The sequence below is a fragment of the Anas acuta genome, chromosome 5, assembly GCF_963932015.1.
Source record: "Anas acuta chromosome 5, bAnaAcu1.1, whole genome shotgun sequence".
NCBI classification, from domain to species: Eukaryota; Metazoa; Chordata; class Aves; order Anseriformes; family Anatidae; genus Anas; species Anas acuta.
Window position 1 is genome coordinate 64,886,807 of NC_088983.1, and position 26,786 is coordinate 64,913,592.

General features: G+C 43.0%; 1 protein-coding gene across 28 annotated transcripts in view; it reads left to right on the forward strand.

The window, feature by feature from the left end:
• MICAL2 (microtubule associated monooxygenase, calponin and LIM domain containing 2) overlaps positions 1 to 26,786 on the forward strand; it is a 124,272-nt gene that overhangs the window by 70,969 nt on the left and 26,517 nt on the right. For 24 of the 28 annotated variants that reach the window (XM_068685350.1, XM_068685355.1, XM_068685353.1 and 21 more), the window contains 6 exons: positions 301 to 487; positions 1,552 to 1,640; positions 1,884 to 1,983; positions 19,238 to 19,424; positions 21,844 to 22,016; positions 23,996 to 24,070. In XM_068685350.1, the coding sequence (XP_068541451.1) occupies positions 301 to 487; positions 1,552 to 1,640; positions 1,884 to 1,983; positions 19,238 to 19,424; positions 21,844 to 22,016; positions 23,996 to 24,070 (811 nt within the window). Of the gene's footprint in view, positions 1 to 300; positions 488 to 1,551; positions 1,641 to 1,883; positions 6,554 to 19,237; positions 19,425 to 21,843; positions 22,017 to 23,995; positions 24,071 to 26,786 lie in introns of those variants that run through there. The other 4 variants (XM_068685375.1, XM_068685374.1, XR_011097474.1 and 1 more) reach the window with 4 other exon arrangements.

The following is a 26,786-nucleotide window of genomic DNA, read 5'->3' on the forward strand; positions in this document are numbered from 1 at the left end:
GTGAGCGTGTGGGGCTGATGCTGCTCTTGGACCTGAACAAACATGAGGTGCAATTCCAGTTGCAAGCTCACCCCTTCAAGTCCTTGTGATGTCTGATTTATGAGTTGCTGTGTAAACTTATGGAATTGCAGCCAGAAAGTAATAAAAAAATAAAAAACTGATGCTTATTTTAATTGTGTGTGTGGTGGGGGGGCTGCATAAAACTTCAAGCATCTATAGCAGCTACCCACTTTAATAAGAATTTCTATCTGGGCGTTGTGCAATGGCTTCATATGCATTTTTATTTTTATCTTTTAACAGGGATCTCTGCGAAAAGAATTCCCTCCGTCTATTGGGGGTAGTGACATCTGTTATTTCTGCAAAAAAAGGGTATATGTTATGGAGCGTCTGAGCGCAGAAGGCTACTTCTTTCACAGGGAGTGCTTTAAGTGTGAAATATGTTCTACAACACTCCGTTTAGGAATTTATGCCTTTGATGTTGAAGAAGGTAATACAGGAGCTATTTAAGAATATTTTAAAATGTCTGAGTATTGATACTTCTAATGGAACTGGAGGCAAAAGGCCTGGCCAAGTAGCTCAGTCAGGAGGAGGTCTGCCAAGTAATGTTGTTTGTGTCCATGCCGATCTTTGAGGCCTTGTACTTGCAGTTCTAGTCTTTCAAAAGAAGCCGGCTGGGACAGACCTGAGCTTTAAATGAAGAAATCAGAAGTGGAAAATAAGTCAAGGGACAAAAATACAGTTTGTCCAATTACAGGTCAAAATCAGGGGGTAGGGTGGAAAGGTGTTTTTTCTCTGACTGCCAACAATAAAGGGCTATCCTTATCTCTCACTTATTACTAGCCATTAAATAAAGTGACTTGATAAAGAGAAGTCAGAGCAGTAGCAAACTTAGACAGGTGAATATTCTTTCTTTCAAGATGTTCTGGCTCAGGAGGTGAAAGTCGGTAGTAGTGGCCAAGCAGCAGTGCCATTTATTACAGTCAGCTGTAGGACAGGAGGTTCAGATCTTGGGCTCCTGATGCCACCTATAGCCTAGGGCTTGTGGACGGGGGATTATTTAGTTTTGTTTGGTTGCTTCTTTTATTTCTTTAGAGGGAAAATATTACTGTACCTAAATTCCCTTGCTATTTCCAAATGATTTGAGTATATCTGAGTATCAACCTGATCTCCCTCCACAGAAGGATTAACATCTCAAGGCCAATGATGGTTCTTTTGCACTCCAGAGAGTCTTCAGCAAAGACTTTCTTGAACTGGTTATATGACTTTGCTGCTTAATGTCTTTCATTGGTTTATGGCTTGGTATTCATAGAATTTTGCTCGTGTTATATATTAATCCTAAACCTGTTTGATAGATGAATAAAAGGTCTTATCTTATTTAACAAATGTGCAAATCTGCGTGCTGTAAAATAAACCCTTTCAAAGCTGTAGGCAATGCGCAGAGCCAGTGGCCAGTTTTCTATTCCTTTCTTTAATAGACATAATAGTGCGTTTTCAATGCACTATTGAAAATGCAACTGTAAAAAGTTACATCATTTACTTTTTTTCTTTTAGGTAAATTTTACTGTAAACCTCATTTTACACACTGCAAAATCAGTAATAAACACAGAAAGAGAAGAGCAACATTACAGGTTCAGGGAAAGGTATGTATGGGTTATGTTACTAATGCAAGAAATACTGGGGGCAGCTTTATCTGGAGCAGGGTGCAATACATGTGTAGTCTGGTTTTCAAATGAAACGAGGTCTTCCTTTGTAAAATAAAGTTGAACTTGAGAATAAATGGAAATGAAAATATATATATAAAAACTTGAAGACAATAACAGAAACTGAATTTTCTACTTTTTTTTAGAAGTATGTTTAATATATTTTTTAATGCTTTCTATAAGGAGGCAACAGAAGCATGGAAGAAAGAAGAACCCAAATCTACAGAGACCACCACAGAAAGCACTTTAACTACTGCTAGCAATCCAGAGGACAGGTCCCCAGGTATCCTGACTTCCTTCTTTAGGGGCACTCTAAGTTGGCCCCTTCGGGTGACAAGGGATCTGCTTGACATTCCCAGACGCCTGTCTAACTGGATGCATGGTTTTCTGCACGCTACCAATCTTCATTTCAGGGACAATGCATATAACTATACCTACTTGTATGAACTCTTGAGCCTTGGTGTGCCATTCCTCTGTGCTCTTCTAGAGGTACTTACTCATATGTACCGGGAAGCAGAGCTATCACTTGAAAATGTGCTTGAATGGGCAAAAAAGTTCTATAGGATTTAAATTTTTCTGTGTCTTGCTCAGTTGTGCCTTTCAGATTTTCAAAATTAACAGCCCCACTATTTTCCTGAAGATTTTTTTTTTTTAACTTTTCTTGCAATTTAATGTGCAACTAAAATGAATAGATTCCTTTTGATACAAGCTAGGTGCAATTAAAATTTTCAATATAAAATGTACTGTATGTTAGATGTATGTACTATGTACTGCATGAGTACATATGTAGTATGTACTGCATGAAGGGCAGTGTCCAGATACATTTCCGGAACTCAGAGATGGATGAAGGATATTTTGTAGATTTTCTTTTCCTGTTTTGTCTTGTTTGTGATAAGACCATTGGGGGTGGGTACATTTTAAAACCTTTCTTGTCCACTTCTCCCTGCTTCACTTTTTTTTTTTGGACTAAGAAAGAATTTTTGTTCTTTCAGATATTTGGGGAATATTTATGGAAAAAAAAATGACTTGGTTTTGAAACCTGAATACGGCACATCCCTTTTCTTCTTGTTTTCGTCTTTCCTCTGGGTTATGAGGTTTATAACTTGCATGAATGTTTCAAAAAAAAAAAAAAAAAGAAAAGAAAACCATGTACTTAATTCCTTAATTCATATTTCTCCTAGTCATGCCTTTTACATTTCTCACGTGATAGATACCCCTTGTTGATAGTGGGTATAATCTGTAATACTAATTTATTTAACGTTTTGAAATAAATCTAAAGAGCAAATCTCAGTTGAGTGAAAGCTTGATTGAAACTGCATGCCAAAGAAACTGGTAGTATAACTAGACATGCCTTATTCCTCAATTCAAGGCTTCCTCATTAAGTAGCTGATTTGAGGAATATCAAGTTGTGGAATACTCATATGTTACTGAAATTATGGTTATCGTGCCTCCAGACAGGCACTGGTCCTGTTGTATTCTGAAAGAATTCCAAATACAAGTTTTGAACAAACTACAAAAACCTACAAATTTATTTTAAGGATATTACTTCTTAATCAACTATTTAATTCATTTCAATGTGTAAAGCTGATGGCAAAAAAGATTAAAGTCTGTTATCTGGAGCAGTTGTTAATAAGTTTTTCAAGTATCTCTCATCAAGGTGTTCCTTCATCAAAAGATGTCAGGGGCAGGTTAAGTACACCTATTTAACAGCAAGGAGACACTGAGAACATCCCAAATTCTGCTTCCTTTCTCAGCCTGGTTAGCCAATGATGTAAGCAGGCTCCATGCCTCAAAAATACTTGAATGTTTACAGAGTCACAGAATCATCTAGGTTGGAAGAGATCTCTAAGATCACCTAGTCCAACCTCTGACCTAACACTAACAAGTCCTTTAAAGTTCAGATGTTAACCAGGAAATTGATAAAAACATAAATATAACAATACGAACAGCCTAAAATGAAAAATATCTGTAGCATGTACTTTAGCTGAAATAATATGGCTTAAATAATAGGAAATAATTTTACATTGAGTTTGTACCAAAGTTTGAGGATGACCTTTTTAGTGGTCTTAAGTAACTGTGCTACTTATGAGCTGGCAGGTTGTTTTTTTTCTTTCTTTTTTTTTTTTTTTGTTTGGTTGTTTTAACACAATGTGGGAAAAGACAGTTTAAAGTTGTTTTCTTCCATAGGTTTTAAAATGAAATGTGTGTTCTGTTTAAAATAAATGACAACTGGATTTTTCCTCTAGATACTTTGACTTAATTTTTTTCAACTACAAGGATAAAGCTTTTCACTTTTTATAGTCCTTATATTGTCTGGGGAAAATTTGTGAAGTATGTGCACAGAACTTGGAAAAAAAAAAAAAAAAGCTTGAAAGAATTGTTTAGTTATAAGGTAGCATTTGTTTGAAATCAATTGCCATTAATGCTCAAACATGTAAAAAAAACAAAACAAACAAACAAACAAAAAAAACTTTGCTAGACTGGACACAGTGACCATTATAGTAACGTGGTAAGCATCTATATATATTCAAGGAAATTTATCTGTACCTCTTCTATAGCATTTTAAAATTTCTACTTTGGAACACTATACTTTTTAATTATTTGCTAAAGACAGTAGTTGTTTCACTCTAAAAAGGAAAAAAAATGCAGTGTGATTTTCTGTGTTACTCCTGCAACACAACAAACCGCTAACTGATAAAGTTAGACTCACCATCAATTTTAATTTCAGCTTGTCAATAGTGCAGTCTCATGGAACATTTTTTCCTGAAATTTTCTCCTGCTGTTCACTACAGGAAATTTTTCTTTTTTCTTTTTTAAAGATAGCAATGGTTATATATAGATTTATATAATGGGGAGAGGAAGAAAAAAAAAAACAACACTAAATTCCCACAGCAGAATTCAGAAAGAGATATGCAAAATGAAACCATTTTCCTGAAGGATCTTAATTATATTACATATTCCACTGGAATTTTGCAGGTGATTTTTGAATATAACAATCTAATTGTTAGATGTGTTTGTAATCTCTTTATCTTAATATTCTGTTAGAAAGATTCATAGCTATTTGTCCTTATTCATGATTTAATGAAAAAAGCATTTTCGTTTTGGCTAATTCTTCTTTGTAATCTTTCTGATGCTTTTCTGTATAACCAAGCTAAGTTATGTATTGTTTTTTTCTGCTCTCTGCCAATCTCCCTCATTACTTTCAGTCCAATTCATCATTCCGGTGTTGCACCCGCTCACTGGCTGAAGCCCTTCTGCTCTCAGGTGATTTTTCCGCTTGCCAGTTCACAAACTGTGCAACTAACACTGTTGTTTGACAGCATTTAATTGTGTTGGGTTTTGTTGTATTATTTTAAGACCATTTTAGAGCAAACTGTGTGTGTCTGGTATATTAATGGATGTGAGCTTTGGCATGATCATTTAACCTGTTGCTGAGTTCATAGTTCTAAAAAACTTAATGTCTGCTCTCTCTGTAGAGAATGTTTTTCCTCTCTGTGTCTGTGCATGTACACTTTCTTGTGCCTTTCAGGCGACTTAGGCAAGTAAATTAATTCTTGAAAGAAACAGTTAAAGCCTTATTTCTTTCAAGGAAAGATTTAAAATAAGGTCAGGAGAAGAGCTAGTTGATTCTCCTGGTTAGCATGAACACTTTCTTCCATTGTGCTCAAATACGCAATGAGCAAATTTCCATTGAGCTCAAATATTCAGTGAGCAAGCAATGTTTAAGTAGGGTGGCTCTAAGTACTCCTTTGCTTTCATAAAGGAAAATTATGATATAAAAAGGTTCTGTTGAACAAAGCAGCCAGAGCAACACAAGTTCCATTCCTCCATCCCAGATAACATACTGGGCAGGGCTAACAGAAATAGATGCTATTTTTAGTCCTCCGTGTCAAAATGCCAAGTTTAAATAACCAAAGTGTTTTGGTTTGAGCTGCTTTGTTGATTAATATCAGCTCTAATGAGGCCCCATTTGCCCTTTGATTAATATATTTGTCTTGCTGCATGAGAGGCTGCCAATACTCTCCATGATAAATTCATAAATGCAGCTATTTTGTATGTATTTTTGCATGTAAGATCCAGTATGTGTTAACTACATGATAATCTGAAAGGAGAAATGCATCCAAAGAAGAACCAAGGGCTTAGTCTGAAAAGCAAGTGCTCTGTGGTTTTGTTTGATATGGTCATGACCCATGGCAGCCTTTCCTGATGAGGATGCCCTTCAAAGGGAAGGGTGATTGGGAACTGTCCTAAGTAGCAACTTGCAGGAAGGGCCAGACATCCTGTGTCACTTGTCCTGTTTCAAACACCTCAGTCAGGAATGCAGAAGAGCTGCAAGGTCAAGAGCCCAATGCTCCTTATCTTGCTGACCTGTATGCTTGCACAATTAAAGCATCTCTTTGTGTGGGTAACCTAAAATGTCTTGATGACTTTGAAAGTCTCCTTGCTGTGCCCACACAGAAGCATCTCTATTCTAAGCATCACGACCTGGAAAAATGGTTAGGACATGGCTTCCTACAGATTTCGTATGTTTTATTGCTAAGCTCAGCTTGCTTTGAGATGAAGGTCGTAATGTAGAGGTCTGCCATTTCAAACCACTTTCCATTGCTGTGTTTTTTTTACCGTCTATTGCAGAGTCTTCCTAGCTCTTCCTGGCCAGTGAGGATTCTGTCCTTCTCCTAAATCTTCTGTCTTGACTTCACTTTACAATCTTAATGGAATATTTTTATTAAATAGTTTTTAATGCTGTGTTTAATTTTTCACATGGAAATTCTGTATTTTGCACACAGTGAAAATTGTTTTAGCTTTATTTATGGTATTTGTTGTAAACAAAAATAAATGTAGTTCTTTGTAAATCTCTTTGTTTCATCTCTTCCTTTTAAAAATAATTCCTGGTAACTTCATGCTTGTTTTACAAATTCCTCTTCTGGTGGATGCTGTTGTGGTACCTTTGTATTGGTCTGACCCAAAGGCCAGGGGGTCTCACTGTGATATTACAATCAGGAGTGTGTTCCTTCACACTGGGTTCCTTGACTATGATATTCTGCACTAGTTATTCTACTTGAGACCAGGAGTTGCCTGGTACTGTGGTTTATCCTTCCCGGGAATGATAAATCAGTGTTGCTGAGTGTGGAGGCTGCTTGCATTGCATACACGAACAACACTAGTCCTCTTCTCTTTGCCTTCTATTACTTTTCCTTATGTTACTTTCCCCTTATTTTTTTTTTTTTTTACATAGCATGACTTTTATGACATTTGTTAATAAGTTAAAATCATCTGGAATCTTGCATCACATACAGGAAAAGCAATTAATAATTGGGGGTAAAAACTCCATATTTGTTACTGACTCTGGAGTGCTGCTTGCAAGTTCCCTTTATCTTCTGGAGCCCTGGAAGCTGCAGCTAATGGTGACTTATTATTTGGTAACAGTGGCCCTGCTTTTTTTATTTAATTTACTTAGTTTTCTTTCCTTTGTTCTGCCATGATTTTTTTTTTAATTTTATAGTTTTTAAATCTGGTGTTCTACTTCTTAAACAGCAGGTTCTCCAAAACAGCTTTTCTAAGCTGTTGCTCCCCATCATCATCTTTCTTTTGCTCACCCTGCAGTTCTTAAGTTAGCATTTCTGCCTTTGTATCAAAGGAGAAATAAATGCCAGAAAGAATAGTCCAAATTATTTAATGGAAAGATTGTGTCATGTTTTTTTTAAAGTCAATTTAAACTGAGCCTCACTAGAGATGTTTGAATGATAGGAATGAATTTTTTTGAAAGCGTTGGTAGAGACAACATTACAAAAGAACAACAAATGTTATTCTCAGTGAACTATTCTGTCTGTTCTGCCAAAGCAAAAACCATGATGGACAGTAGAAAGTTTGCTGTCCCAGGGGGAGATTATTTGCATAATGAAAACATAGTGCAGGAAATGTAATTTAAGGCAGTACTTGGCACTTCCTTAATTGCAATGGACAAAGCAATTCAGATAAAAGTAAATGTACTATTCATACAAATTAGAGTCTCACGACAGGATCTTTTTTTCCATCTTGATAATCTTGGGCAGAGGCAGTGGCATGGAAACATCAGAAGAGGTTTTTATGTCTGCAAAAGTTGATTACTTGTTAGGCATTGAAGCTCTGAGAGGCATCAGATGTTCAAGCTGTGCTCGTAAACGGTTTCACTTATTCCTGCTAAAATAACAGAACAATAACTTGAAATTGGGGTAACAGTAGAGTCTAGATCTGTTGTAACTGTGTCTTTTTTTTGTGGTGGTGGAGAAGGCCACAAAAGTCAAATCACTAACAAATCCTATCTATAGTGGGATATACTTAGTTGTAAACAGTCCATGCCCTGAAACACTAGCAGAAAGGACAGGACACAGTGGATGGAAGAAAAGGAATAAAGCTCACAAAATGAGCAGGTGAGGGAAGCAAGCTCCTGTTAGTTCCTTCATTCTCAGTCAAAATCATTACACAATAAAACTATTCTTTGGTTTGCTCCTAGTAATGCTGCTAGAGGAAGGGGCTGGTGGCTTAAGTTGCGAGCAAATTTAACAAACTTAGTTCAAGATTTGGGTATTCCTGGGAGTCCCCTGCTCCTCCAGCCATTCATCCCTGTGAATAGGAGGGTTGGTTCCTCCTACTGCCCCTCTGCTGAGCTCTCTGAAAGCTCTGGTGCTTCCAGTCTCTAGCAAGCACGTGCTGTTGTAGACACACCCCCAGTGCAGTAATGCTGTGCCCTGGTGTGTAGCTGAAAGTGGCAGCTGTGCCTGATGGAAGGGCAAACACGTTGCTCCTCTGATCTTGAGCTGCAACTGAACTGTGTCCTTTCCAAAAACCATGGGTCTGGAACAGGTGATGCTGATGCCTCTTGACATAGTCAATGCTTTTGAAGATTTTACACCTACTTGTTATAGATACTGTTGTAGTGCTAAAACTGCAGAGATGACGTTTGCTCTATTTGGCAGGTTTGGGAATTCTGCACTCTTTTTCCTCTTTACACTGGTTCAAATCAGTTCTGAACTTCTCTGTTGACACCAGGGCCATTTGGTTTGGAAATAAATGCAAAGCAGTGCTTTTTTCTTTTTTCGAAAAGCTAGACTAATCATTCATAGAGTATCACAGCATTACCTGCCTAGGTATCAGTTAATGAAAAGCAAACATGCCAGAGTTACGTAAAGGTAACTATCCTTTCTTATAATTATACTAATACTTTGTAATGAAAAAGATCTTGCCATTTTTAAGCATACTTTATTTGAGAAAAAGTACAGACAAACCTTCTTAAAATGACTTGGACTCAAATGTCAGTCTTTCATTAACTCTACCAAGAAGAATAATTTCTGTTCCTCTCAGCTTCTTCTAGACTGCTGCAGCAATAAAAGGCCAGTGAAAGCTGCTTCTCTATGTATTCCAACCTCAATGAAGGGCTACAATCTGTGTTTCCCCACAACATTATAGCAATTAGTTACTGTAATTGGCTTTAATTCACTTCTTGATCACTAAGTCCTCACATTTCAATCAAGACAATGCGTTCTGAAATGCCCTGAATTCTGCATCAATATTTATGATTTTTGAAGTATGACATGTTTGCAGATGAGTTGATTTTTTTTTCCTAGAAGATCGTATCACTGAAGATCAGAAGACATTATGTATTAAGGCTTGAGCCAAGTATACGTATTAGTCATAAATATTTCCGCAAGCCTCTTTCCTTTTCTTCATGATCTGTGTTAACATAAAAAGAACAGAAGCTTTGATCTCATCTCATCAGGTGGTGGGCTCCAAACTCATTTAAAATGACTGGAATTTCCAATATGTTCTTCTGAAATGTGAAATTACAAAGAAATTTGCATGCTACTATGTTCTTGCATTTGCTCTTTCAGTATTTGTTCTGCAGGAATTAATTCATATTTTATTCTAAGGTTTTTGGTGTTTGGAATCTTTGTGTAAAGAAAAGTATTATTTTAGCAGGCATTAAATTGCTGATCACTACAGAGACTTACACCATTGAGGCTGCACTCTGAATTTGCAATTATTACATGCATTAATATACCAGACTAACACAAATTGTTCTGATAAAATATACAATTGATCTAAAATTTATAGACAATCTTATCACAGTAGTGTTGCTGTGTTTTGTTGTTGTTTTTTTTTTTTTAAGCAAATTTCCATAAATATAAAAATTCAGTATATGTAATAGGTTTTCAGTTAGTTGCCTTTTCCATTATCTCTGTATTCATTTTTGCATAGTTTGTATTAGTGTTAACACACACCATCCTGGATGCATTCAAAAGTTGTGTTCTTTGGGCTCTGTCTTGCTTTGTTCTTCAAGCTCCCTGGTTATATTTTGTTCCTGAATTCAGAAGTGTCTGTTCATCAAGTAAGTAATGGATGCTTTGAAAAAGTGCTTTGCTGTTGAAGAACGTGTGTAGGTTCTGGGCTGGGCTCACAGGGGGAGAGGAGAAGATGCACTGCTGGTGTGGGGACAGGAGGAGAGGGTGGTGGAAAAGCCCATCCCTAGGCCCTGGGGAAGAAGGGGCAGCACAAAAGCATTTGCAGGTAACGGTGATTGGAAGCCAGTCAGGTAATCTGGCCCCGCTTCTATTGAGAAGCACCCCCACAGAAACAGGAAAGCAGGCTGGCTTTGTTTTTTGCCATTTGTTAGATGCCATAACATGTAATTGAATTCTATAGACAAATGAAACAAGCTCAAGTAAAAAGGAATAGACAGGTGGGAAGAACTGAAACCTGTGAAATGTCAGACATGTCTCTTACTGAAGTCCTTTTTCAAGGACAGAAGTTTAGGTGGTGGTTTTCCTGGGTGTGATGAAAAATCAAAGTTTGATAAATAGAGGACACGAGTTTGGGGGTGCTGTTAGAAGCCCTATAGCCCTCTAGGGTGGACCTGAAATACCTCAATGGGATGTGTCTGGTTTTGAGCTCTAATGCGGGCAATGCTCTCATTCAGCCTTGCATGTTTTGAAGCAGAGGCAACAGGGCTCAGCTGAGGTTATAATAGGTTTGAGCTGGCGTTTTGCTCCAGTGTGGGCTGGTAGCCAGCATATTACAGCAAGATGAAGGCCTGAGCAAGCTGAAGGTGTCATAGTTTGTTGTGTTCTCATCTCAAAGTCCCACGTGGGCTGGGCTTCCCTGGTGACTATTTTTTTCTCTATCTCATCCCTGTGCTTGCTTAGTTCATTTCAATTGTGCTTCCACAGTACTGAAGACACCTTCCTTCTGCCCCTGCAGCTTGCTTAAAGCACTGATGTATTCTAAGCAGGATCCATAAATAATTTTGGGGGGTATATTATACAGTAAGAAGCTAGAGAGGCAGTAATGTGTGCTGGGTGTGCTACAAATCAATTTGTGGTCTGCTGACTGAATTTCTTAATGTCAGTTTTTGGTGCCAACTGGTATTTGCTTTCACCATTGGAGCTGCCTACTTTTATGAGTAACTCCACTTCAAAATTATTTATTCATGTCATTGCCTTAGTCAGCAGCTCCATACAAGGCCAGGCAGAGTCCTCACATCCTGTGGATGAATTATAGGGTGACATAGTTATTTAATGGCAGGCTAAAAGCCTCAGGATTGCCAGCAAGCTAGGCTGAGGTCCTAAGGGGGGGAGGGAGGGGGAGCACTGAGCAAGCTGAGATGGGGTGCTTTTTGCAGGAGGGGTGGGCAAATGCAGGTTACTTCTTCAGTGAAGTGTTTTATCTGTTAGCTTTGTGCTTCAGTGAGAGAAAGGACTCTTCCCTGAGCACTACTGCCCTGGCTTTGGGAGGGCTGGCAACCAGGTGGCAAGGTGATGCAGCTGAGCTTGCCCAAACCTTGTCCCTGTCAGAACAGTGCAGCAGTAGCTCGTGCTTTTGGGCACAATAACAACAGCAGCACCTGGGATTTTGGTGCCTTTCATCTGAAGGTTTGAAAGCCCTTTGCCATTACTGAATTGCTGTGACAGCTCTGGGTAAGTACTGCTCCTGTTCCACTGGCTTCAGTGAGTCACAAATGCGTGATGTGGCAGAGGTGCCAATACATCATATCCCAAATGCAGGTTGTGACGCCTGATTCCAGTAGGTTTCCTCCTTCCTCCCCCCAAACAAGGTTCTCATGCAGATTCGCAACATGGGCAGGGTTCTAAGATATCACTGCTCTGGATGTGAGCAGTCAGGGCAATCACGAGGTGTTTTCTGGACCAGGCTCCCTGTAGGAGCTTTTTTGCTGGTTGCAAACTGGGAGTTCTGTGCCCCCAGAGGAGAGGTTGATACCATTTAAAAGTTTTTCTGTCTGATTCTGTATTTTGTTTTTTATCTGCCTTCAGGGATGTTTCCCAAGTTTGTATAAGTTGACATATTTATACTTCGGTTAGCTCAGCAAGGCTTACTTCCCCTTTCTGCTTGTGCATGACTCTCATTTGGTCTGGCTTGTTTTAGCTGAGAAATACCGTCGTATCTTGCTTAAAAATGAATTTCCCTCTCACAATTTAAGACCAAATGAAGGTGAGGAGGGCGGGTAAACATGAACACTTTCAGTTGTTTATGACACAAAAGCATTGACTCAATTTGCTGGCTGCTGCAGCTGGCTTGGTTTGGATTTTTTTTTCAGATGGGTTCAGTGGGACATCTGACCATTTTTGTCCAACACAGGCGGAGGCACATGCAAAGCAGCAGCTCTGAAGCAAAGCCAATAAAACTTAGCAGCCAGCTGGTGGCTGAGGAATCTGGCCCCATGCTGTCTGTGGGGAGGAGGTTGTTATTTGGGCTTTGTGCTGCTGTGAGTGTCACATTTATGTGCCCCCTGTCCTTAGGGAGAGGGAATGGCCTGTCCAGCCCAGCTACCCACAGCGGGTACTTGGCTCTGCCCAAATTTGGCTGGACCCTGAGCCCCTGTCATCTCCTTGTCAGGTTGCAGTAACATGTTCTGCCTGGTGCTAGTTTGACAGGTGGCTCAGGAGCAACAGCTCATGCAGAGAGCGAGGCTGCCCTGTCAGATGGGACGTGCTACTGTAACTGCTGCTGCTGCCAGTCTGTTGGCCTCGGCTTTGTTGGTGGGGACACTCAGATGCTGGAGTGATTGACACCTTAATAAATGATAGTCACAGAGGGTGCGGATGGCCCCTCTGGGGCTTCTCCTCTGCCCCGTGTGTGGTGGCACATAGTTCTCAATAGGTTTCTGCAGGGGCTCCGTATGTGGGCCTGTCACAGGGCTGATGTGTTTCCCTCAGCGAAGCAAGACTGCAGTTTCACCATTAGCTGGCATAAAATGGCAACAGTTGTCTGTGCCTCTCTGCAGAGCTGAATTGACGCAACATGGTTGAGACACCAGCACGTAACTCAGTACCCTCACCACATGGAAATCACTGCTGTGTTGGTACAGCCTTTGTGACTGGAAAGAGAAACACAGTGACTTGTTCACTTGCTTTACAGTAGCAGAGGGGAGATTGCCTGAGTTTGGACCTCTTAGTTTTTTTGTTGCTCACAGAATAGCAGTAAACAGCTCTGAAATTTGAGTTTTCAAAAACCTTCCAGGCCACTGGGAAGGCTGTTACAAAAAGCAACTGAAAAAGGCACAAATGTTTCTTAGGATGTGGTGCTGGCATCATCGCTGGATGTTCCGTAAGCATCTGAATATTTTAGGCCTGTAGTGGGGAGAATCACAGTCGCAGTGACCTTCTGGTGATGCTGCACTTGCATGCAGGGAGGTTGCTCCTGTGGCATGGCAGGATGGCTCTCCTCAGTGCTGCTGCATATGGGGAGCTCTGAAAGCTTCGTTATGTTCCTGATTAGAGGAACATAATTATTGCTGAGCAATAAGCAAGCTGCAGTTTGTTCCTCAGATTTGATAACCAGCTAGAAACAGGCCACTACCAAAGAACCAGCCCTGCTGACTGCTCAGCCACAGTCACTGGTCTGAAAGGTGAATTCTTGCAAATCCACCACCCTGGAGCCAGTAGCTGGCTGAACTAGCTCTGAAGGTCACTCATACTGTCACAATGTTATCACTAATTTACTCTCATTTATTAAATGATTGTGGTGTTTGGATTACAGGTGCTGTGAGGAAATAACAAGTATTTGTACTCCTTGATCCTTTGACTCCTGTGGAGCTAAAGTTAAGCCTCTATCCACGTTTTGTAAACCTTCCAATGTTGCAGAGATGCTGTGATGTCTTTGTCCTTCACCAGCTGTACTTCAGACTCATTTGAGACTGATGGGGCTGTTTCAAATGCAAGAGTGATCTGGTCCTTTGGCTGCCTGGAAGAACATGGAATTGAGAAAACCTGGCGTGACACTTAATGGAGAGTAGAAGTGTTTTTTTTGTTTTCTGGAAAGAGATTGAATCTGTCCATAGGGTCTGCATGGACTGTTTGGCCAAGCCTGTTTTTACCACCCCTGACCTTCCAGTGAGCACTGGTCTGGCTGTGAGCCCTCAGAGCAAGCTGTGGGGACATGCAATTTAGCTAAATCCTTTCACCGTAAGGAAAACACTTGTTTCTCTCCAAGTGTGGGGATGATGAGGTAGGTTTTGAAGTACAGACAAAGGAGAAATTGATCCAATTTTTTCATCCTGTTGGAGTGGGAGGGTCAGATGAATGTAGAATTAGTCCGTTTCAGTTGCTGACTGTATTACTATTGTTTAAATAACTGAAGGCAGCTAGTCTCCATTTGTATTTAAAATTTAAATTGTATCATTTGTATTTAAAACAACAACAGCCTTACAGCCATGTTATTTACTCTCAATGCAAGTCAGTCAGGAACTCTGATCAGAAAAGCTTTGACTGAGGGCACTAACGGTAGAGCTTGTGTGTGGAGATGCTGCTGCTCCCAGGACACAAAGCTGCTAAAATTGGCCATCTCTGTGTGGGGATTATTATCTGAATGGAGCTCTTACTGGTGAAGTTAATATACCAGTGTTTTGAGTGCTGTTCTGCATTATAAAATGCATTGCAAAATCTTTTGCATATAGAAAGGCTTTAGATCAATGCATTGTTTCTTCTAGCTGTAACTCAGCATAAAAGACTACTTCCCAAAGCCTCCAGCTGCCTTCTGTGCTGGCAATCATGGAAAAGCAGGGAAAGGAGGATTGTTGTAGTGAAGAGGGACAGCAGTAGATAGAGAAGTTAAAATAGATGTTTTACTGTTTTGAGTTAGACTCAGGCTTCTGTATCTTTTGGAAAATTCCTCTAAAATTTAAAACTGAGAAACTGAATCCATATCACCTGAGCATAGCGTCAGGTTTTTCCTGAAGTGGCAAAAATATTGCTTTTGTTCTGCTGGGCTTCAGTTTGGTACTGAAGTGAATAAATCCATTCCAGTCTTTGTCCGGGTGGGCAACACATTTCCCAATAGATGGCCATCCACAGCACATAGAGTAGTTGATTCCCTCAGTAAATGGTGAGAACAGCCTCATCTTCTGTGTTTGCTGTGAGCTGGTGGCAAACTGCAGCCATCAGCCTGAGTGCTTCAGCCAAGCCTGGCTCCACTCAATTTGTGGCATATGGTTTCATCTTGCTGTTTAAAAAAAAGGAAAGTGTGAGTGGGCTGGTTTCATGATACCACAGAGCTGCTCTCACTGCTGTGGCAAGCAAAGCCCTTCTAAACCCTTGCTTTGGGTCAGGTCCCTGCTGTACCACTGGCTGTCAAGCCACCAAGGTGTCCCTGGCCTCCAAAACTGCACAGCTGAATACTATTGCCCTTGTTAATGACAAGGATGGTGGTGTCACAAAACAGTGCCAGGACAATGCTGCCTGGATGACAGTAGCATAAGGTAGCATAAAGTAGCATAAACTTAAATTCTCTCAATGCCAGCAGCCCTTCAGGCAGCAAGTTACTGTTGTGTAAGGGCATCAAACAGTCCAGCTGTGCATGCTGCAGAGCACCTTCTGCTGCTCACTGAGTGGAGGCAGGAGCACTGCCCCGCTTGCTTGCCTGCCTGTGCCCCTTCACAGATAAACACCAAAGGGCATGTGAGGGGCTGGAGAATAGCACATTAGCTCCTTGACTTGCTTGCACTGGCTAGTTTAGGGAATTTGATCACCTAAAGTACTCTTAAGTGCATAACATGAGTCAGTAGAACAATTCCACTTATAACTGGCTGGTTGTGGTGTGCCCTGTCTGTCCCTGCATGTGATGCATTTGCTTTGGTGTCTGCTAGCACAAGATTAACATCTTCCATTTGCATAGCTTGCCTGTAACCCCCTGGATAAATTTAAATGTTTTGACAAAGCACTAGTAAGGGCTACAGCTTAAACTGTGACTGTGGAGAATGCATGCTCACTGCTAGAGGTCTTTGCTACACTGAAACAGAAGATAGTAGGAAGGATGTTGGGAAATCTGAAGTAAGTGTGATAGAAGTGAAGTCAGATCTGATGTGAATGCTATTTTGAGAGTCTGTTTCCTGATGACTTGTCTCTCTGATAACATCTGGTGCAGCCAATGCAAGTCAGTGGCACGGCACCAGTTGACATTGGCAGGAAAGTGGGGGCTGTGTCCTTTTCCATCCTGGAGACCGGATGCCCCTGTTGCTTTTGCATTGCGTGTGTTTATCTTATAAAGTTCAATTTTTCTGACTCAATTTTTTAGCTGCTGGTAGAAGGTCTCCTGCCCTGAGGAGGAAGCCTGCCCTGAGCAGGAGCACTGGCAGCCCACGGGGTCCCACAGCCCCACCAGTTGCCCCAGGCACAGGGCTTAGTCTGCCCCCATGCCCCTTCCCATTTGGAAATGGCAGTAAGGCCATTTTCATCTCTTCTAGTGAAGAAGTGGGATAGCGTGGCGCGTACAGGTGCGGGTCTCTGAGAGGATTTTAAGTACTAGCAAATTCAGGTATCCAGGGCCGCATGTGGGAATTTTCACTTTGGAATTGGGAGCTGAATGTCCACCTCAGTCCTTCTGCAAGAGCTTGAGTTTCCCCAGAGCACAAGGGGGGCTGCTGCAGGCCCAGAAGTGCTGAACAATTCAGTTGATCTCTGGAGTGAGCACAGCTAACCTCCCATGAGGCTCCGCAAGGAGGGCTGCTGCTGCTAACCTTGCATCTGCTCAGGAACACAAGTGTGTGCCTCACCTTTGTGTAAATACTCAGCCTTTGCGCTGACTTGGGAGAAATTTGTTCACACAGACCTTCTTCCACCTCTCCCCCCAACCCCCTAAAAAAAATCTGTCTCAGATAATTTTCATCTTCTTTATGATACTCCTTTAAAATTAATGACAGCAACAGCTCCTTAGTGGTGGAGCTGATGGCCCATTTGATTTGTTTGTGTTGCTGTGGCAGTGCTGGTAATAATTAACATGTGGGTTTGGGTCTGTGCAGCGTCCAGGCTTTTGTTTGAATTGGCCACTGCGCTCCCTCCATGGTGTTTACACGAATCCACCAACAGCTTGTTGCTGGCGCTTGTACGCAGTTCCTTTTTGTTCTCTGGGACTGAAATCTGCCCTGTGCAAGAGCTCCAAGCACTCCATGCGGCTGCATTTTCTCATGGCAAGGTTCAGGGCCCAAGCGCTACTTTTTAGGAGAGCCCAGTAAAATTGTGTAGTGCCATCAGAACCTACAGAACCCCGACCCTTGGACATCTGGAGCCCCTTTGCCTTCATACAATTGGTTACCCAAGGAGCAGTCCTGCTATGTGAAACTGCAGCAGCAGCTCTCATTGCTTCAAATGTCCCATGGGGTTCGTAACCCAGCGTTTGGGTTAACGCGCATGAGTGGATGTCCTGTTCATGGAAGCGCTGAGACAGCCCAGGTTTATGGGGTTGACTGCAACCTAGCTTATTCAGCTTCATATGTCACAGTGCAAACATTGACTAAATAAATTAGTAAGGAGTGTTTTTTCTTCTTAAGACTAATCTTAAATCTGATTAGTACAGCTACAAATGCAAGATTATTGTGTTCAGAAAGGACTCAGCCATTTAGCAGATGCCTGATAAAGCCAGCTTCTGCTGCACAATTCAAACTGGAGAGCACTGCGGTGCCTTAGAAGAGGTGGCACAGAAATGTGCCTCCCTCAGCAGAGGTGACGGTGCCTGAGGTCCTCCACCAGCTGTGTCTGTTGCACTTGTCACTTAAAACGTGGGTGTGTGGCAGGCTGTTGCAAAGGGACTGGTTAGCTTGGAATGTGTACGTATTCAGGAACTGTACTGGTAGTTGGTTTGGGTAGTCTGTCTGTCTGTCCATGGGTTTTAGTGTTCTACAGCTGTGCGCATTAGTCATAAAAATGTTTTATCCTCTTTCCTGGTACTGTGGTGGGGGAAAACCGTTAATATAGGGGATGGGGAGGGAACACACACTGAGCCTACAAGCAAATGGCAAGAGGTTTCTTGGCAGGAGATTAATGGAACAGGCTATGGTTGCTGAAGGAACAGAGAAACCTCTCCATTGCCACTTGCTGTGACCTTGGGCATTGCTTATTGCCATCGTGGGTACAGCTGGCAAGCTTTTGTTAGGTTTTGTTTGCTCTGATTTTCACATTAACGCAGCAGCTTTCAGGGAGAAGGTTACCCTGAGCCGTGCGGAGGCCTGTATTTTACAAATTGCCTGGCAGGATTTCTTCCTGGAGAGCAGCTCTGGGGCAGCTCCCCCGCACCCTGGGGGCTTGGCACAGGAGCCTCTCATCGTGTTGCAACAGTGAGCTGCTCCTCCTGCCTGCCCAGCTGCTCCCATGCAGGAGAATTAAAGAGAGCCTCCTGTGAGCAGTGAAGTCTTGAGGAGTTTTCAAGCCAAGAAAGTACGTTGGCTCTTATGAAGCATGAAAACCCAGAGCTCACCACAGCCTTTTGAAAAGTGCAGTGCTCTGTGGCGCTTGGGAGAAGCATAGTCAATAAAACAGTAATATAAATAATAAATTAAAAAAACAAAACAAAACAAAACACTGCAAAGCCATTTTGCTCATCCTGTGAGCACAAGCGAGGGAATTTCAGCCAGCCACAACAAGACGGGTACTTGTACAGCAGACATCCTCACCACCAGCAGCTGGGCTTCTGGTGCTGGTGGTTATTTTTGTATATAGAAGGGAGCTAGCACCAAAAACAAACAAACAAACAAAAAAACACAACAGAAGCTAAGTACACCAGTTTTCTTTCTGAGGGTGGGGGGAGGCAGGACAGAGTGGCGGCTGCTTGAATTGTGCAAAGTCGAAGTGTAGCCCTGCTGCCACAGCCTGTTTTGGAAACCTGGTGTGTCACAGCTCAGCAGAGAGAGGGGACAGTGAGGGACAGGCCAAGCGACCTGGCCAGGGTCAAAGCGGGTGTAGTGCTGGATGTGTGGTTGCAATGTGTCTGCCCCGAGGCAGCCCAGGGAGAGCTGCAGTGATGGGTGGGGAATTGCTGCTCCAAGCTTCCTGTGCTGCTTCCATTTCTATCTGTGTCCCAGTTGGTGAACACCAGCAGGGTCGTACCACAAAACCCAACTTTCAGACCTGGTTTCACTCTGCAGGGCTGCTGATGCTCCCAGAAACCACTGCCAGTGGCTGAGGACCACCCAAAGGAGAGGCCAAGGTCTTTCCCCATGGGCTTCCTGAGTTTGGCTTACCCCTAACATGCTGCTGTCACCCTTGTACTTTTCCTAGGCTGCTGCCAGCCCGTGGCCAATGAGCCCACCTCTCCAAAGAAGGCAAAGAGCATCCTGGAGCGCCACAACTTGGAGAACTGGTCACCTTCTCCAGAGTGGACCACCGTGAGGGTCATCCCTGAAGAGGAAATGACAGAGCACAACCTCCTTGCTGTTCGAGTCATGGTTACCAGTGATGCAAGCAGGTAGTTGAAAATACTAATAGGCCTTTAAAAACAAAAAAAAATGATTTTTTTTTTCTCTGCAGCACTGATGAAAAGTATAGCACATACAGCTGAGGGAGGGAAGAGAAAAAAGGAAAACCTCTCAGGAAAAAAAAAAAACAAAAAACAATTTTTCTTTACCACAATCATAAATCCCCCAAGACATATGACTCATTTTGCAGGAAATCTTCAAACATTTGCATCCCACACAGGGGCGTGAGTCAGAGAAAAAAATGTTTACCCCAATCAACCTAGGTTCAGCTATTTGTTTTTCCAAAAAATGTCAGTTCATGGATTAGGGCACTGGGTGTGTTGTGGCAAAGGTGCATCCTGCGGTGTGGTTGCCTGCTACCTGGGTACCATGGGGCAGCTCCACAACCTGAGTGCCACTCTGGACATTAGATGGCCTGCCCATCCCAAAGACATCCAAAATCCTGTGACTCTTGGAGAGCTGTCTGAGGAAGTCTGATCTCTGTGTAAATTTAGAATATATTAGTTTTCTGGGTGGGATTCTGTGGGAGTTCACTCCAGCCATAATAATGATTAGATCGGTGTCTTTCAAGTACAGTAGTTTTCCTTACTGAGAATTTAAAAAAAAAAAAAAAAAAAAAAAAAAAGCTAACCCAAAGTCAGCTGTTGCAAACAGAGAAAACAGAGAAACAGAGAGCTATTACTCTGTGAGGAAACTCACATAGACTCTGGAAGCCCTTCAAACACCTATTCATGGTGTTGTGTATAGGTTGTGGAAGGTAACATTTTTGGAAATTAAACTTTATGCTGTTCCCTGTGGGAGTTTTTAAATAATATTTGTGCTCCACCACACATTTGGATATTCTTTGGGGAAAGGATAACTCTTTGCTGGGGCTCCTCCCCTGCAAGAAAAGGAGAGCTTGGGGAAATGTTTCCTGCCTGTTGGAGAGACCTCGCTGCCATATAGTGGCTTGCTGCAGAGTGCCTGCTCCTACCCACACTAATACCCTGAGGCTCTTCATGCCCATTGCACTTGGGCAGTGTGCAGAGATGGGAGCCAGCTAATCCCCCTGATCTGAGGGATCAGATCCATTCCCTCCAGCTGTGACAGTCCTGTGTACTTCACAGAGAGGCCCCTGCTTTCTATCCAAGCTGACGTTGCCGCTGTCACCAGGATAGCATGTGCCAGCCTCTCTCACTGCCTTCTTTTGGGGACTATGTGTTTGCGCTGCTCCTGCGGGTGAGCCATTGCCTAACAAGGGGGGGATGAGTGAAATAGCAAGTGACAAATGATATTGCAAGGTCTGAGTGAGCACAGGGCAGGAAAAATGACTAGCTCGGTAAAATAGCTTTTCAATTCATGCTTTAGGTACTTGTGAATAATGACTGCCTATCAAGCAGCGATCAGAGGACAAGCCTCAACCTACAGCACTTACATCCTTGCCAACCAAGGGAAATAAACATTTACTCTTTTAAAACAGAAATGTGTCGATCAGCACTAATGGAATGTATTTTTCTTTTGTGTGGCACTCTGCCCAACCTCAGTGTGATATCTCACAATCCGGAAGTGATCTCAACTATCAAAGGATTCATATATATGCGTGTGTGTGTGTGTATGTGTACACATATACGTACATGCCACAACCAGAAGACTAAGTCCAAGGTCTCCCAGTACCAGTTTGATCTGGGTAAGGCAGAGGTACAGGACTGGTCAGTGCTACGTGTATGGCATGTGCACTAGCTTTATACTGTCTGCAGCCTGTATCTGATCTGGTCAAGGGTTACTCCCTGCTCCAGGCACAAAATCAAACCATCAGAAACTTGTTGCCTAACCTGAGAGATTTTATTTCAGCCTCTGCTGGTGGGCAGCGGTCCCCAACCACTGCCTTTCCTTTAGCGCTTTTTCCTCCTGTTCTGTCTCTGTCTTGTGGCTGTTACAACGAATCTTTACTTTCTACAAGGCAGCACTATGTAAATGTGACACAGCTTTCTCCTGCCACACGAACAGGACTACTCAGAGCATAAGCTCCTCTTTTCAAAGTAGAGCTATTAATCATCTCAATAAATCTATGAATTGGTTTAGCAGTACTCTTTTCATTAAAAATGGGCCAAGTCATATGGTGGCAGACTTGTTTATGATACTGGGAATGCAGTCACGTCAGAAGGCCTAAAAGTGCGTGTTTCTTACAGTTTGGCCTTTAAAAAAATCCCTTATTATCGAAAAAAAGGAGAATAACCTTTGCAGATGGTTATTAGTCCCACCCAGAGGCAAGGTCAAAATGTGTGTGACTCTGAGTACTCTCTTTGTGGCAGGTTGACTTCAGGTTTTGTGCTGAACATGGGTATGAATCTGGGTAGCAGAAATTTTACAGGAACGTGTGCCTTCTGAAATGTCCCACTTTCTTCCCATCTCTCCTTCTTTTCCCTGTAGCTCTGAGCTGGAGTCTGAGTTTAACGGTGATTCCTCCAACTCTGAGGTGGGTGAAGGAGAGACCTCACTGCTGGAGCTCCCTGCCTGTCCAAGCCCCCCCCGGCGGTGGGCATCACTCTCCAGGAGCCCTGTGGTGCCAGAGGAAAGCCACAAAGCATCCAAAGTTGCTGATGGTAAGCGGTATCCCTGCCTGGGGGAATGCCAGTGGCTTCTCCTGGGGGCTGAAGTCAGTGTTGAGGGGGAGGTTTTGAACTGGAGGCAGCTGTCAGCAATATGGCTAGGTTTTACCTCTTAAGTGTCTTCATTTGGGGGGATTTCTGCCTTTTGGGTGATGTAACAGTATTTTACAGGCTCCTTTCTTCTTTACTCACTGGTTGAATCTTAAACGCTTATGCAGCAGGTGGCACTAAAATGCTCAGAGTGAAAGTTTGCTCAGAGGCACCGCTGGGTGGTTTGCTCCTGTGGCACGGGCAGCTGCCGGAGCAGTGCCTTGCTCTGCCCACGTTGGCTGATGCAGCGGTGTCATGGTGCACAGGAACCTGGAGGAGCTGTGCTTCCTGCCCAGCTTGCAGTGCCAGGTGGGTGCTTTCCCACCAGTAAAACACTGGGATGTTATTAGCAGCCTGTGCAATACCTGTGACGTTGGCTACGGGTGATTTTTGGAAGCACTGGAGTGCTCTGCTTTGATCAGTTTATATTTCTATCAGTAGCTGCTTGAGCTATTCGTGTCTACAGAAAGCATACCGAGGAAAGGATATAGCTAGTAGGGAGGCAGCAAGAGGTTTAGGAGCAGTCTGCCTCCAACTGGAAACTCCTTTCTGGAGCTGGAGGTCAGGCCTAAAAGGTGGACTAAAAACAACCAAAGACATGCATCTGCAGGAAGTGAGGACTGCCATGTTTTAGGACTATATGGTAACATGTTGAAGCTATGGTGAACCTTCTGCTTCAGAAAGCATCCGCAAAACTTTGCCAGGCTCATGGTCTGCTGGGTTTCTCCCCTGGGCAGAGCAGCGTGGGCCTGCATGCACCTCCTGAGCTGGCAGCTGTGGTGCTACAGCCACGGACCTGCACTAAAGCTGCTCTCTGCTTTTTGGGCAAGAGCAGTCATGCTGATACAAAATGTGGGTGGAGCAAGGGAGCAGCTGTTTGGACGGTGTGTGCAGATGTGCAAAACTGTTTTTTGGGGTTCTCCCCAAAAAAGCTCTTTGCCTACAGCCTTACATGCAGCATTGATTTATGTCTGCATTCTCAGATCCTCCCACGCACTGACAGCTTATGGCTGGACCCTGAGAAACTTCATGGCATTTTGCATTTGTTAATTACATTTGGTGTTATCACTCCTCTTTTCTGTGGAAAAAGGCTTTGTTGAAACCAGCTTTTATTTCAGATCTCACTGGTGCCTGAACAGGGGTGAGTTTCCAAAGACTGTTAGACATGAATAGAGTTCTTGGATTTCAATGTGGTATACTGACTTAATCTCATATTTAAAATAAAGGGGCGACGTTCAACACCACAATGTTCTAGGCATTCCTGGCAGATTTTTATAAAAGAGGTTTTAGGTGGTGCTAAAATGTCCAAGTCCTTTGATTCATCATCACCCAAAGTGCCTTGGCATGAGGTTTGGGCAGCACTGAAAGGGCTGCTGTAAGGATCTGGCTTCTTTCCTTGCACAAGGAGCCTTCTGCCAGGCTGTGCCGCAGTGATGGAAGAGCTGAGAAATTATTTTGCTCCAATAAAGAGCCATCAGCATTCATTTCTTCCAGTCCTCCACCAACCCCAAGCCCATATATGCATTCTAATCGGAACAGAAAAGAGGGGGGTTTTACAAGGTGATTTAAATGGACTTCTGAATAAAGAGGCCTTGTTTCAAAGGCAGAGCCAGGCTTCCCTTTGGAACATCTGTCTGGAGTGCTACTTTTGAACCGCCACAATCCAGCCCTGGCTTTCTCCTGTCCTGCTTTGCTGACATGAGGAGCAGCGGGCAGGCATGTTGGAAAACAGCACCAGCATGAGGGGAGCCTCTCCTGGGGATGCTCTGGTGCTGTCATGTTGCTCGGGCACTGCACAGCCTGGCAGGGAATGGGGAGCTATGGTTTTGTTCTCTGGCTTGTGCTGTGCTAGCTAACGATATCCCTCTCCGGTTTCTGTTTAGCACTACAGAGAGCCAACAGCTTTCACTCCACTGCGTTAACTAAGTATCAGAATTGGAGAAGAAAAATCCAAACAAGTGAGTACAGCCCAAGAAGAGATTGCATCTTCCACTTGCACTATCTCCTGTTTTTTTTCTCTCAAATTCTTCCTATCCTTTCCTTTAACATTTTTTGTGATTTTGACTCATGAGGTAAGGAGACAAGAGAGCTAAAACACAACAAATCTTTCTCTTTTTTTTTTTCATTTTCTTGTCCTGAAAGGATCAAATTCCTTTTTCACGTGATTGCTTATTAGTCACGTGATAGGTTATTACCTATCTTTGTGACTAATAAGGTAATCCATATATCATCTATCTGTCCATATCTAATTCCTATTATATCTCCTACTCTTTTACCACCATAGCTCCCAGAGAATAAACCATTAAGTAAATCTACCAATGACTCTATGACAAGTTAACAACTCTATGTAATCCAGGCTTTTGTACAGGAGAGACAAAGCCTCACAATACTGTATATATGTCCATATGCGCTTTTATGCAAACACTGCCGTTTCAACACACCTGCCCCAAACCAGTCTTAAGCTTTTGGGCCACATGGAGTGGGTGAGGAAAGGCAGGTGGCGAGTGGAGGCACCTCATCCCCAGCAGCTGTCCTCCAGAAGGATGGAGCCTGGGGCTGCAGGAGCTAGGGGTGCCAAGTGCTCCTGTTCCCTCTCCGGTGTGGGTGCAGTCTGTGTGTGTGTGTTGGATGAGCTCAGCACTGGTGGGGTTTCAGAAGTGGCGTTTCAATTCTATTTCCCACAATGGGAGCTGTGAAAGTCAGCAGCTCGGGCCTTGTGTGAATGTGCTCTTGGTCATGGTCCTGCATAGGCATCTGCAAAAGGAGTAGTGCTGGCAAGTTATATCTGCCGTAATTGTGTATGCTAAGCTCTAATTTATCAGCCAATAAGGTGTGCCTATATCACAGAGCATGTATTCTGCCCTTAGACCTATGTGCACTGATTGCTTTTGGTTCAGTGTATCAATAGGCCTAATATTTTGAGCACTGCATACCAGACATGCTCCTGGAGGTGTCTATTTGTATATCCTCTACTGTTTGCTGAAAAAAACAGGTGATGTTTCTGTTTGCTGAAGAGGAAAGAATACTAACAGCCCTCCCAACATGAGCATTACTGGTTCTTCTCCTCTGACAGTTTCACTTGATTTAGGCTGACCCATCTCTGCCCAAGGGATTCAAACAGGAATGTACTGAGCTCAATAGCAATCAGGTCTGCGTGTGATTCACTTGCAAAACACAGGGTGGTCACTCCTCATAGCCAGGGTGATGTCAAAGTGATCTTCCTCCTGAGCTGTGTCCCCGAGATGAGCCAGATGTGTTCCCAGTCACATCTCTGTTGCTTTTAGCAGGGCTGCCTGCCTGCCTCAGCACAGCCCCTCCGCAATTATATGCTGTGCCTCTCCTGAGTCCCCTGGGACTCACTGGTACCTGCAGGATTGTTGATATCGGTGTGGAGCTGGATGCATTTACCAGCACCTCAAGTCCACCCAAAACTTGTTTAGAAACAGTTGTATTTGTTAGACTGAGTTGTTGACAGCCCGTAAGTATGAAGCATAAATACATAGCGGTGGAAAGAAGGGGTTTGTACATGTGACTGAGCACCACAGTCTCCAAGCATGCAGACAGCTGGCTTTTGGGAACTGGTGGTGAGAGTTGCTCCACCTCAGGCCTCAGCTTCCCTCTGCAACTCTGCCCTCTGTGGGGGATTTCTGCAGCTGCCTCAGTCTCAGCTGCCTTTGGAGAAGTTTCTTGTCGTGGGAACAGAGCTCATAGGACACCTGTGCTAATTATGGGACCAATGTTCAAGCAGAGGTATGTTGGCTTGCTTGGTTTGACTGCAAAAAGAAGCTTCAATATTATTTGCAAGTATCCATTACAGGAAGATTTTTTTTATGTCTCAAAAAAGGGGGCAAGATGCATCTCTGTCTTGGCACCAGCCTTACAACTAAGTCAGATGCCCTTAGCTGCACACTAGCACTTTCACTACGGACTTCATGGTCCCTTGAAGGCTTCTGTTGCCACGTCTGGGATAACTCACTAAATATCAGTAGAGGATACATGGAGCTATTTCATAGTCTGTAGAAGATGTTCCCACCAAGCTGGACTTCATCAAACCATCACACCCTGCTATTGCCCTTAGATGTACGTGTGTCTTTGGAGAGGCAGCTGTGGCAGATGGGCAGGCAGAAAGGCCTCGTTGGGGTGGCATTCCCTGGGACTGGCTGTACCTCCAAGGTGCAGAGAAGGACTCGCTGCTCTCTGCAGGACCTCCCTGGAGCAGCCAGGTGGGTATCCTACCCCAGAGGATGCCTCTGCCCCAGATGGGCTAGCTGGTCAGGGTGCTCTCAAAAAATCTTGTGGCATCTGTCTGCCTCAGTGTTGTATTTGAGCGCTGTGAAACACTGTGGGGATTGGCTTATACATCAAGTGTTGGATTTACTGAAAGGGTAGATTTAAAATTGTTCCTTAGTTGATCTCAGTTCTTAAAAAAATCTAATAAAAATAGTGCTTATTCCAGATATGAGGGGAAAAAAGACAGACTGTGGAAGGAAAGACCAGGGGTAACTCGTAATTTTGATTAATTTTCAGCTTGTTCTCAGCAAGTGTATTACTTAATTGTTTGCCAATTAATTTTCTCATAATTTTATTAAAGCCTTCCTTGTGCCTTCGAAGGGCTCTAGAGGGAGCTAGAAGTCTTTGAGAGGAAAGCAACATGCTATATGAATGTGTCTGAAC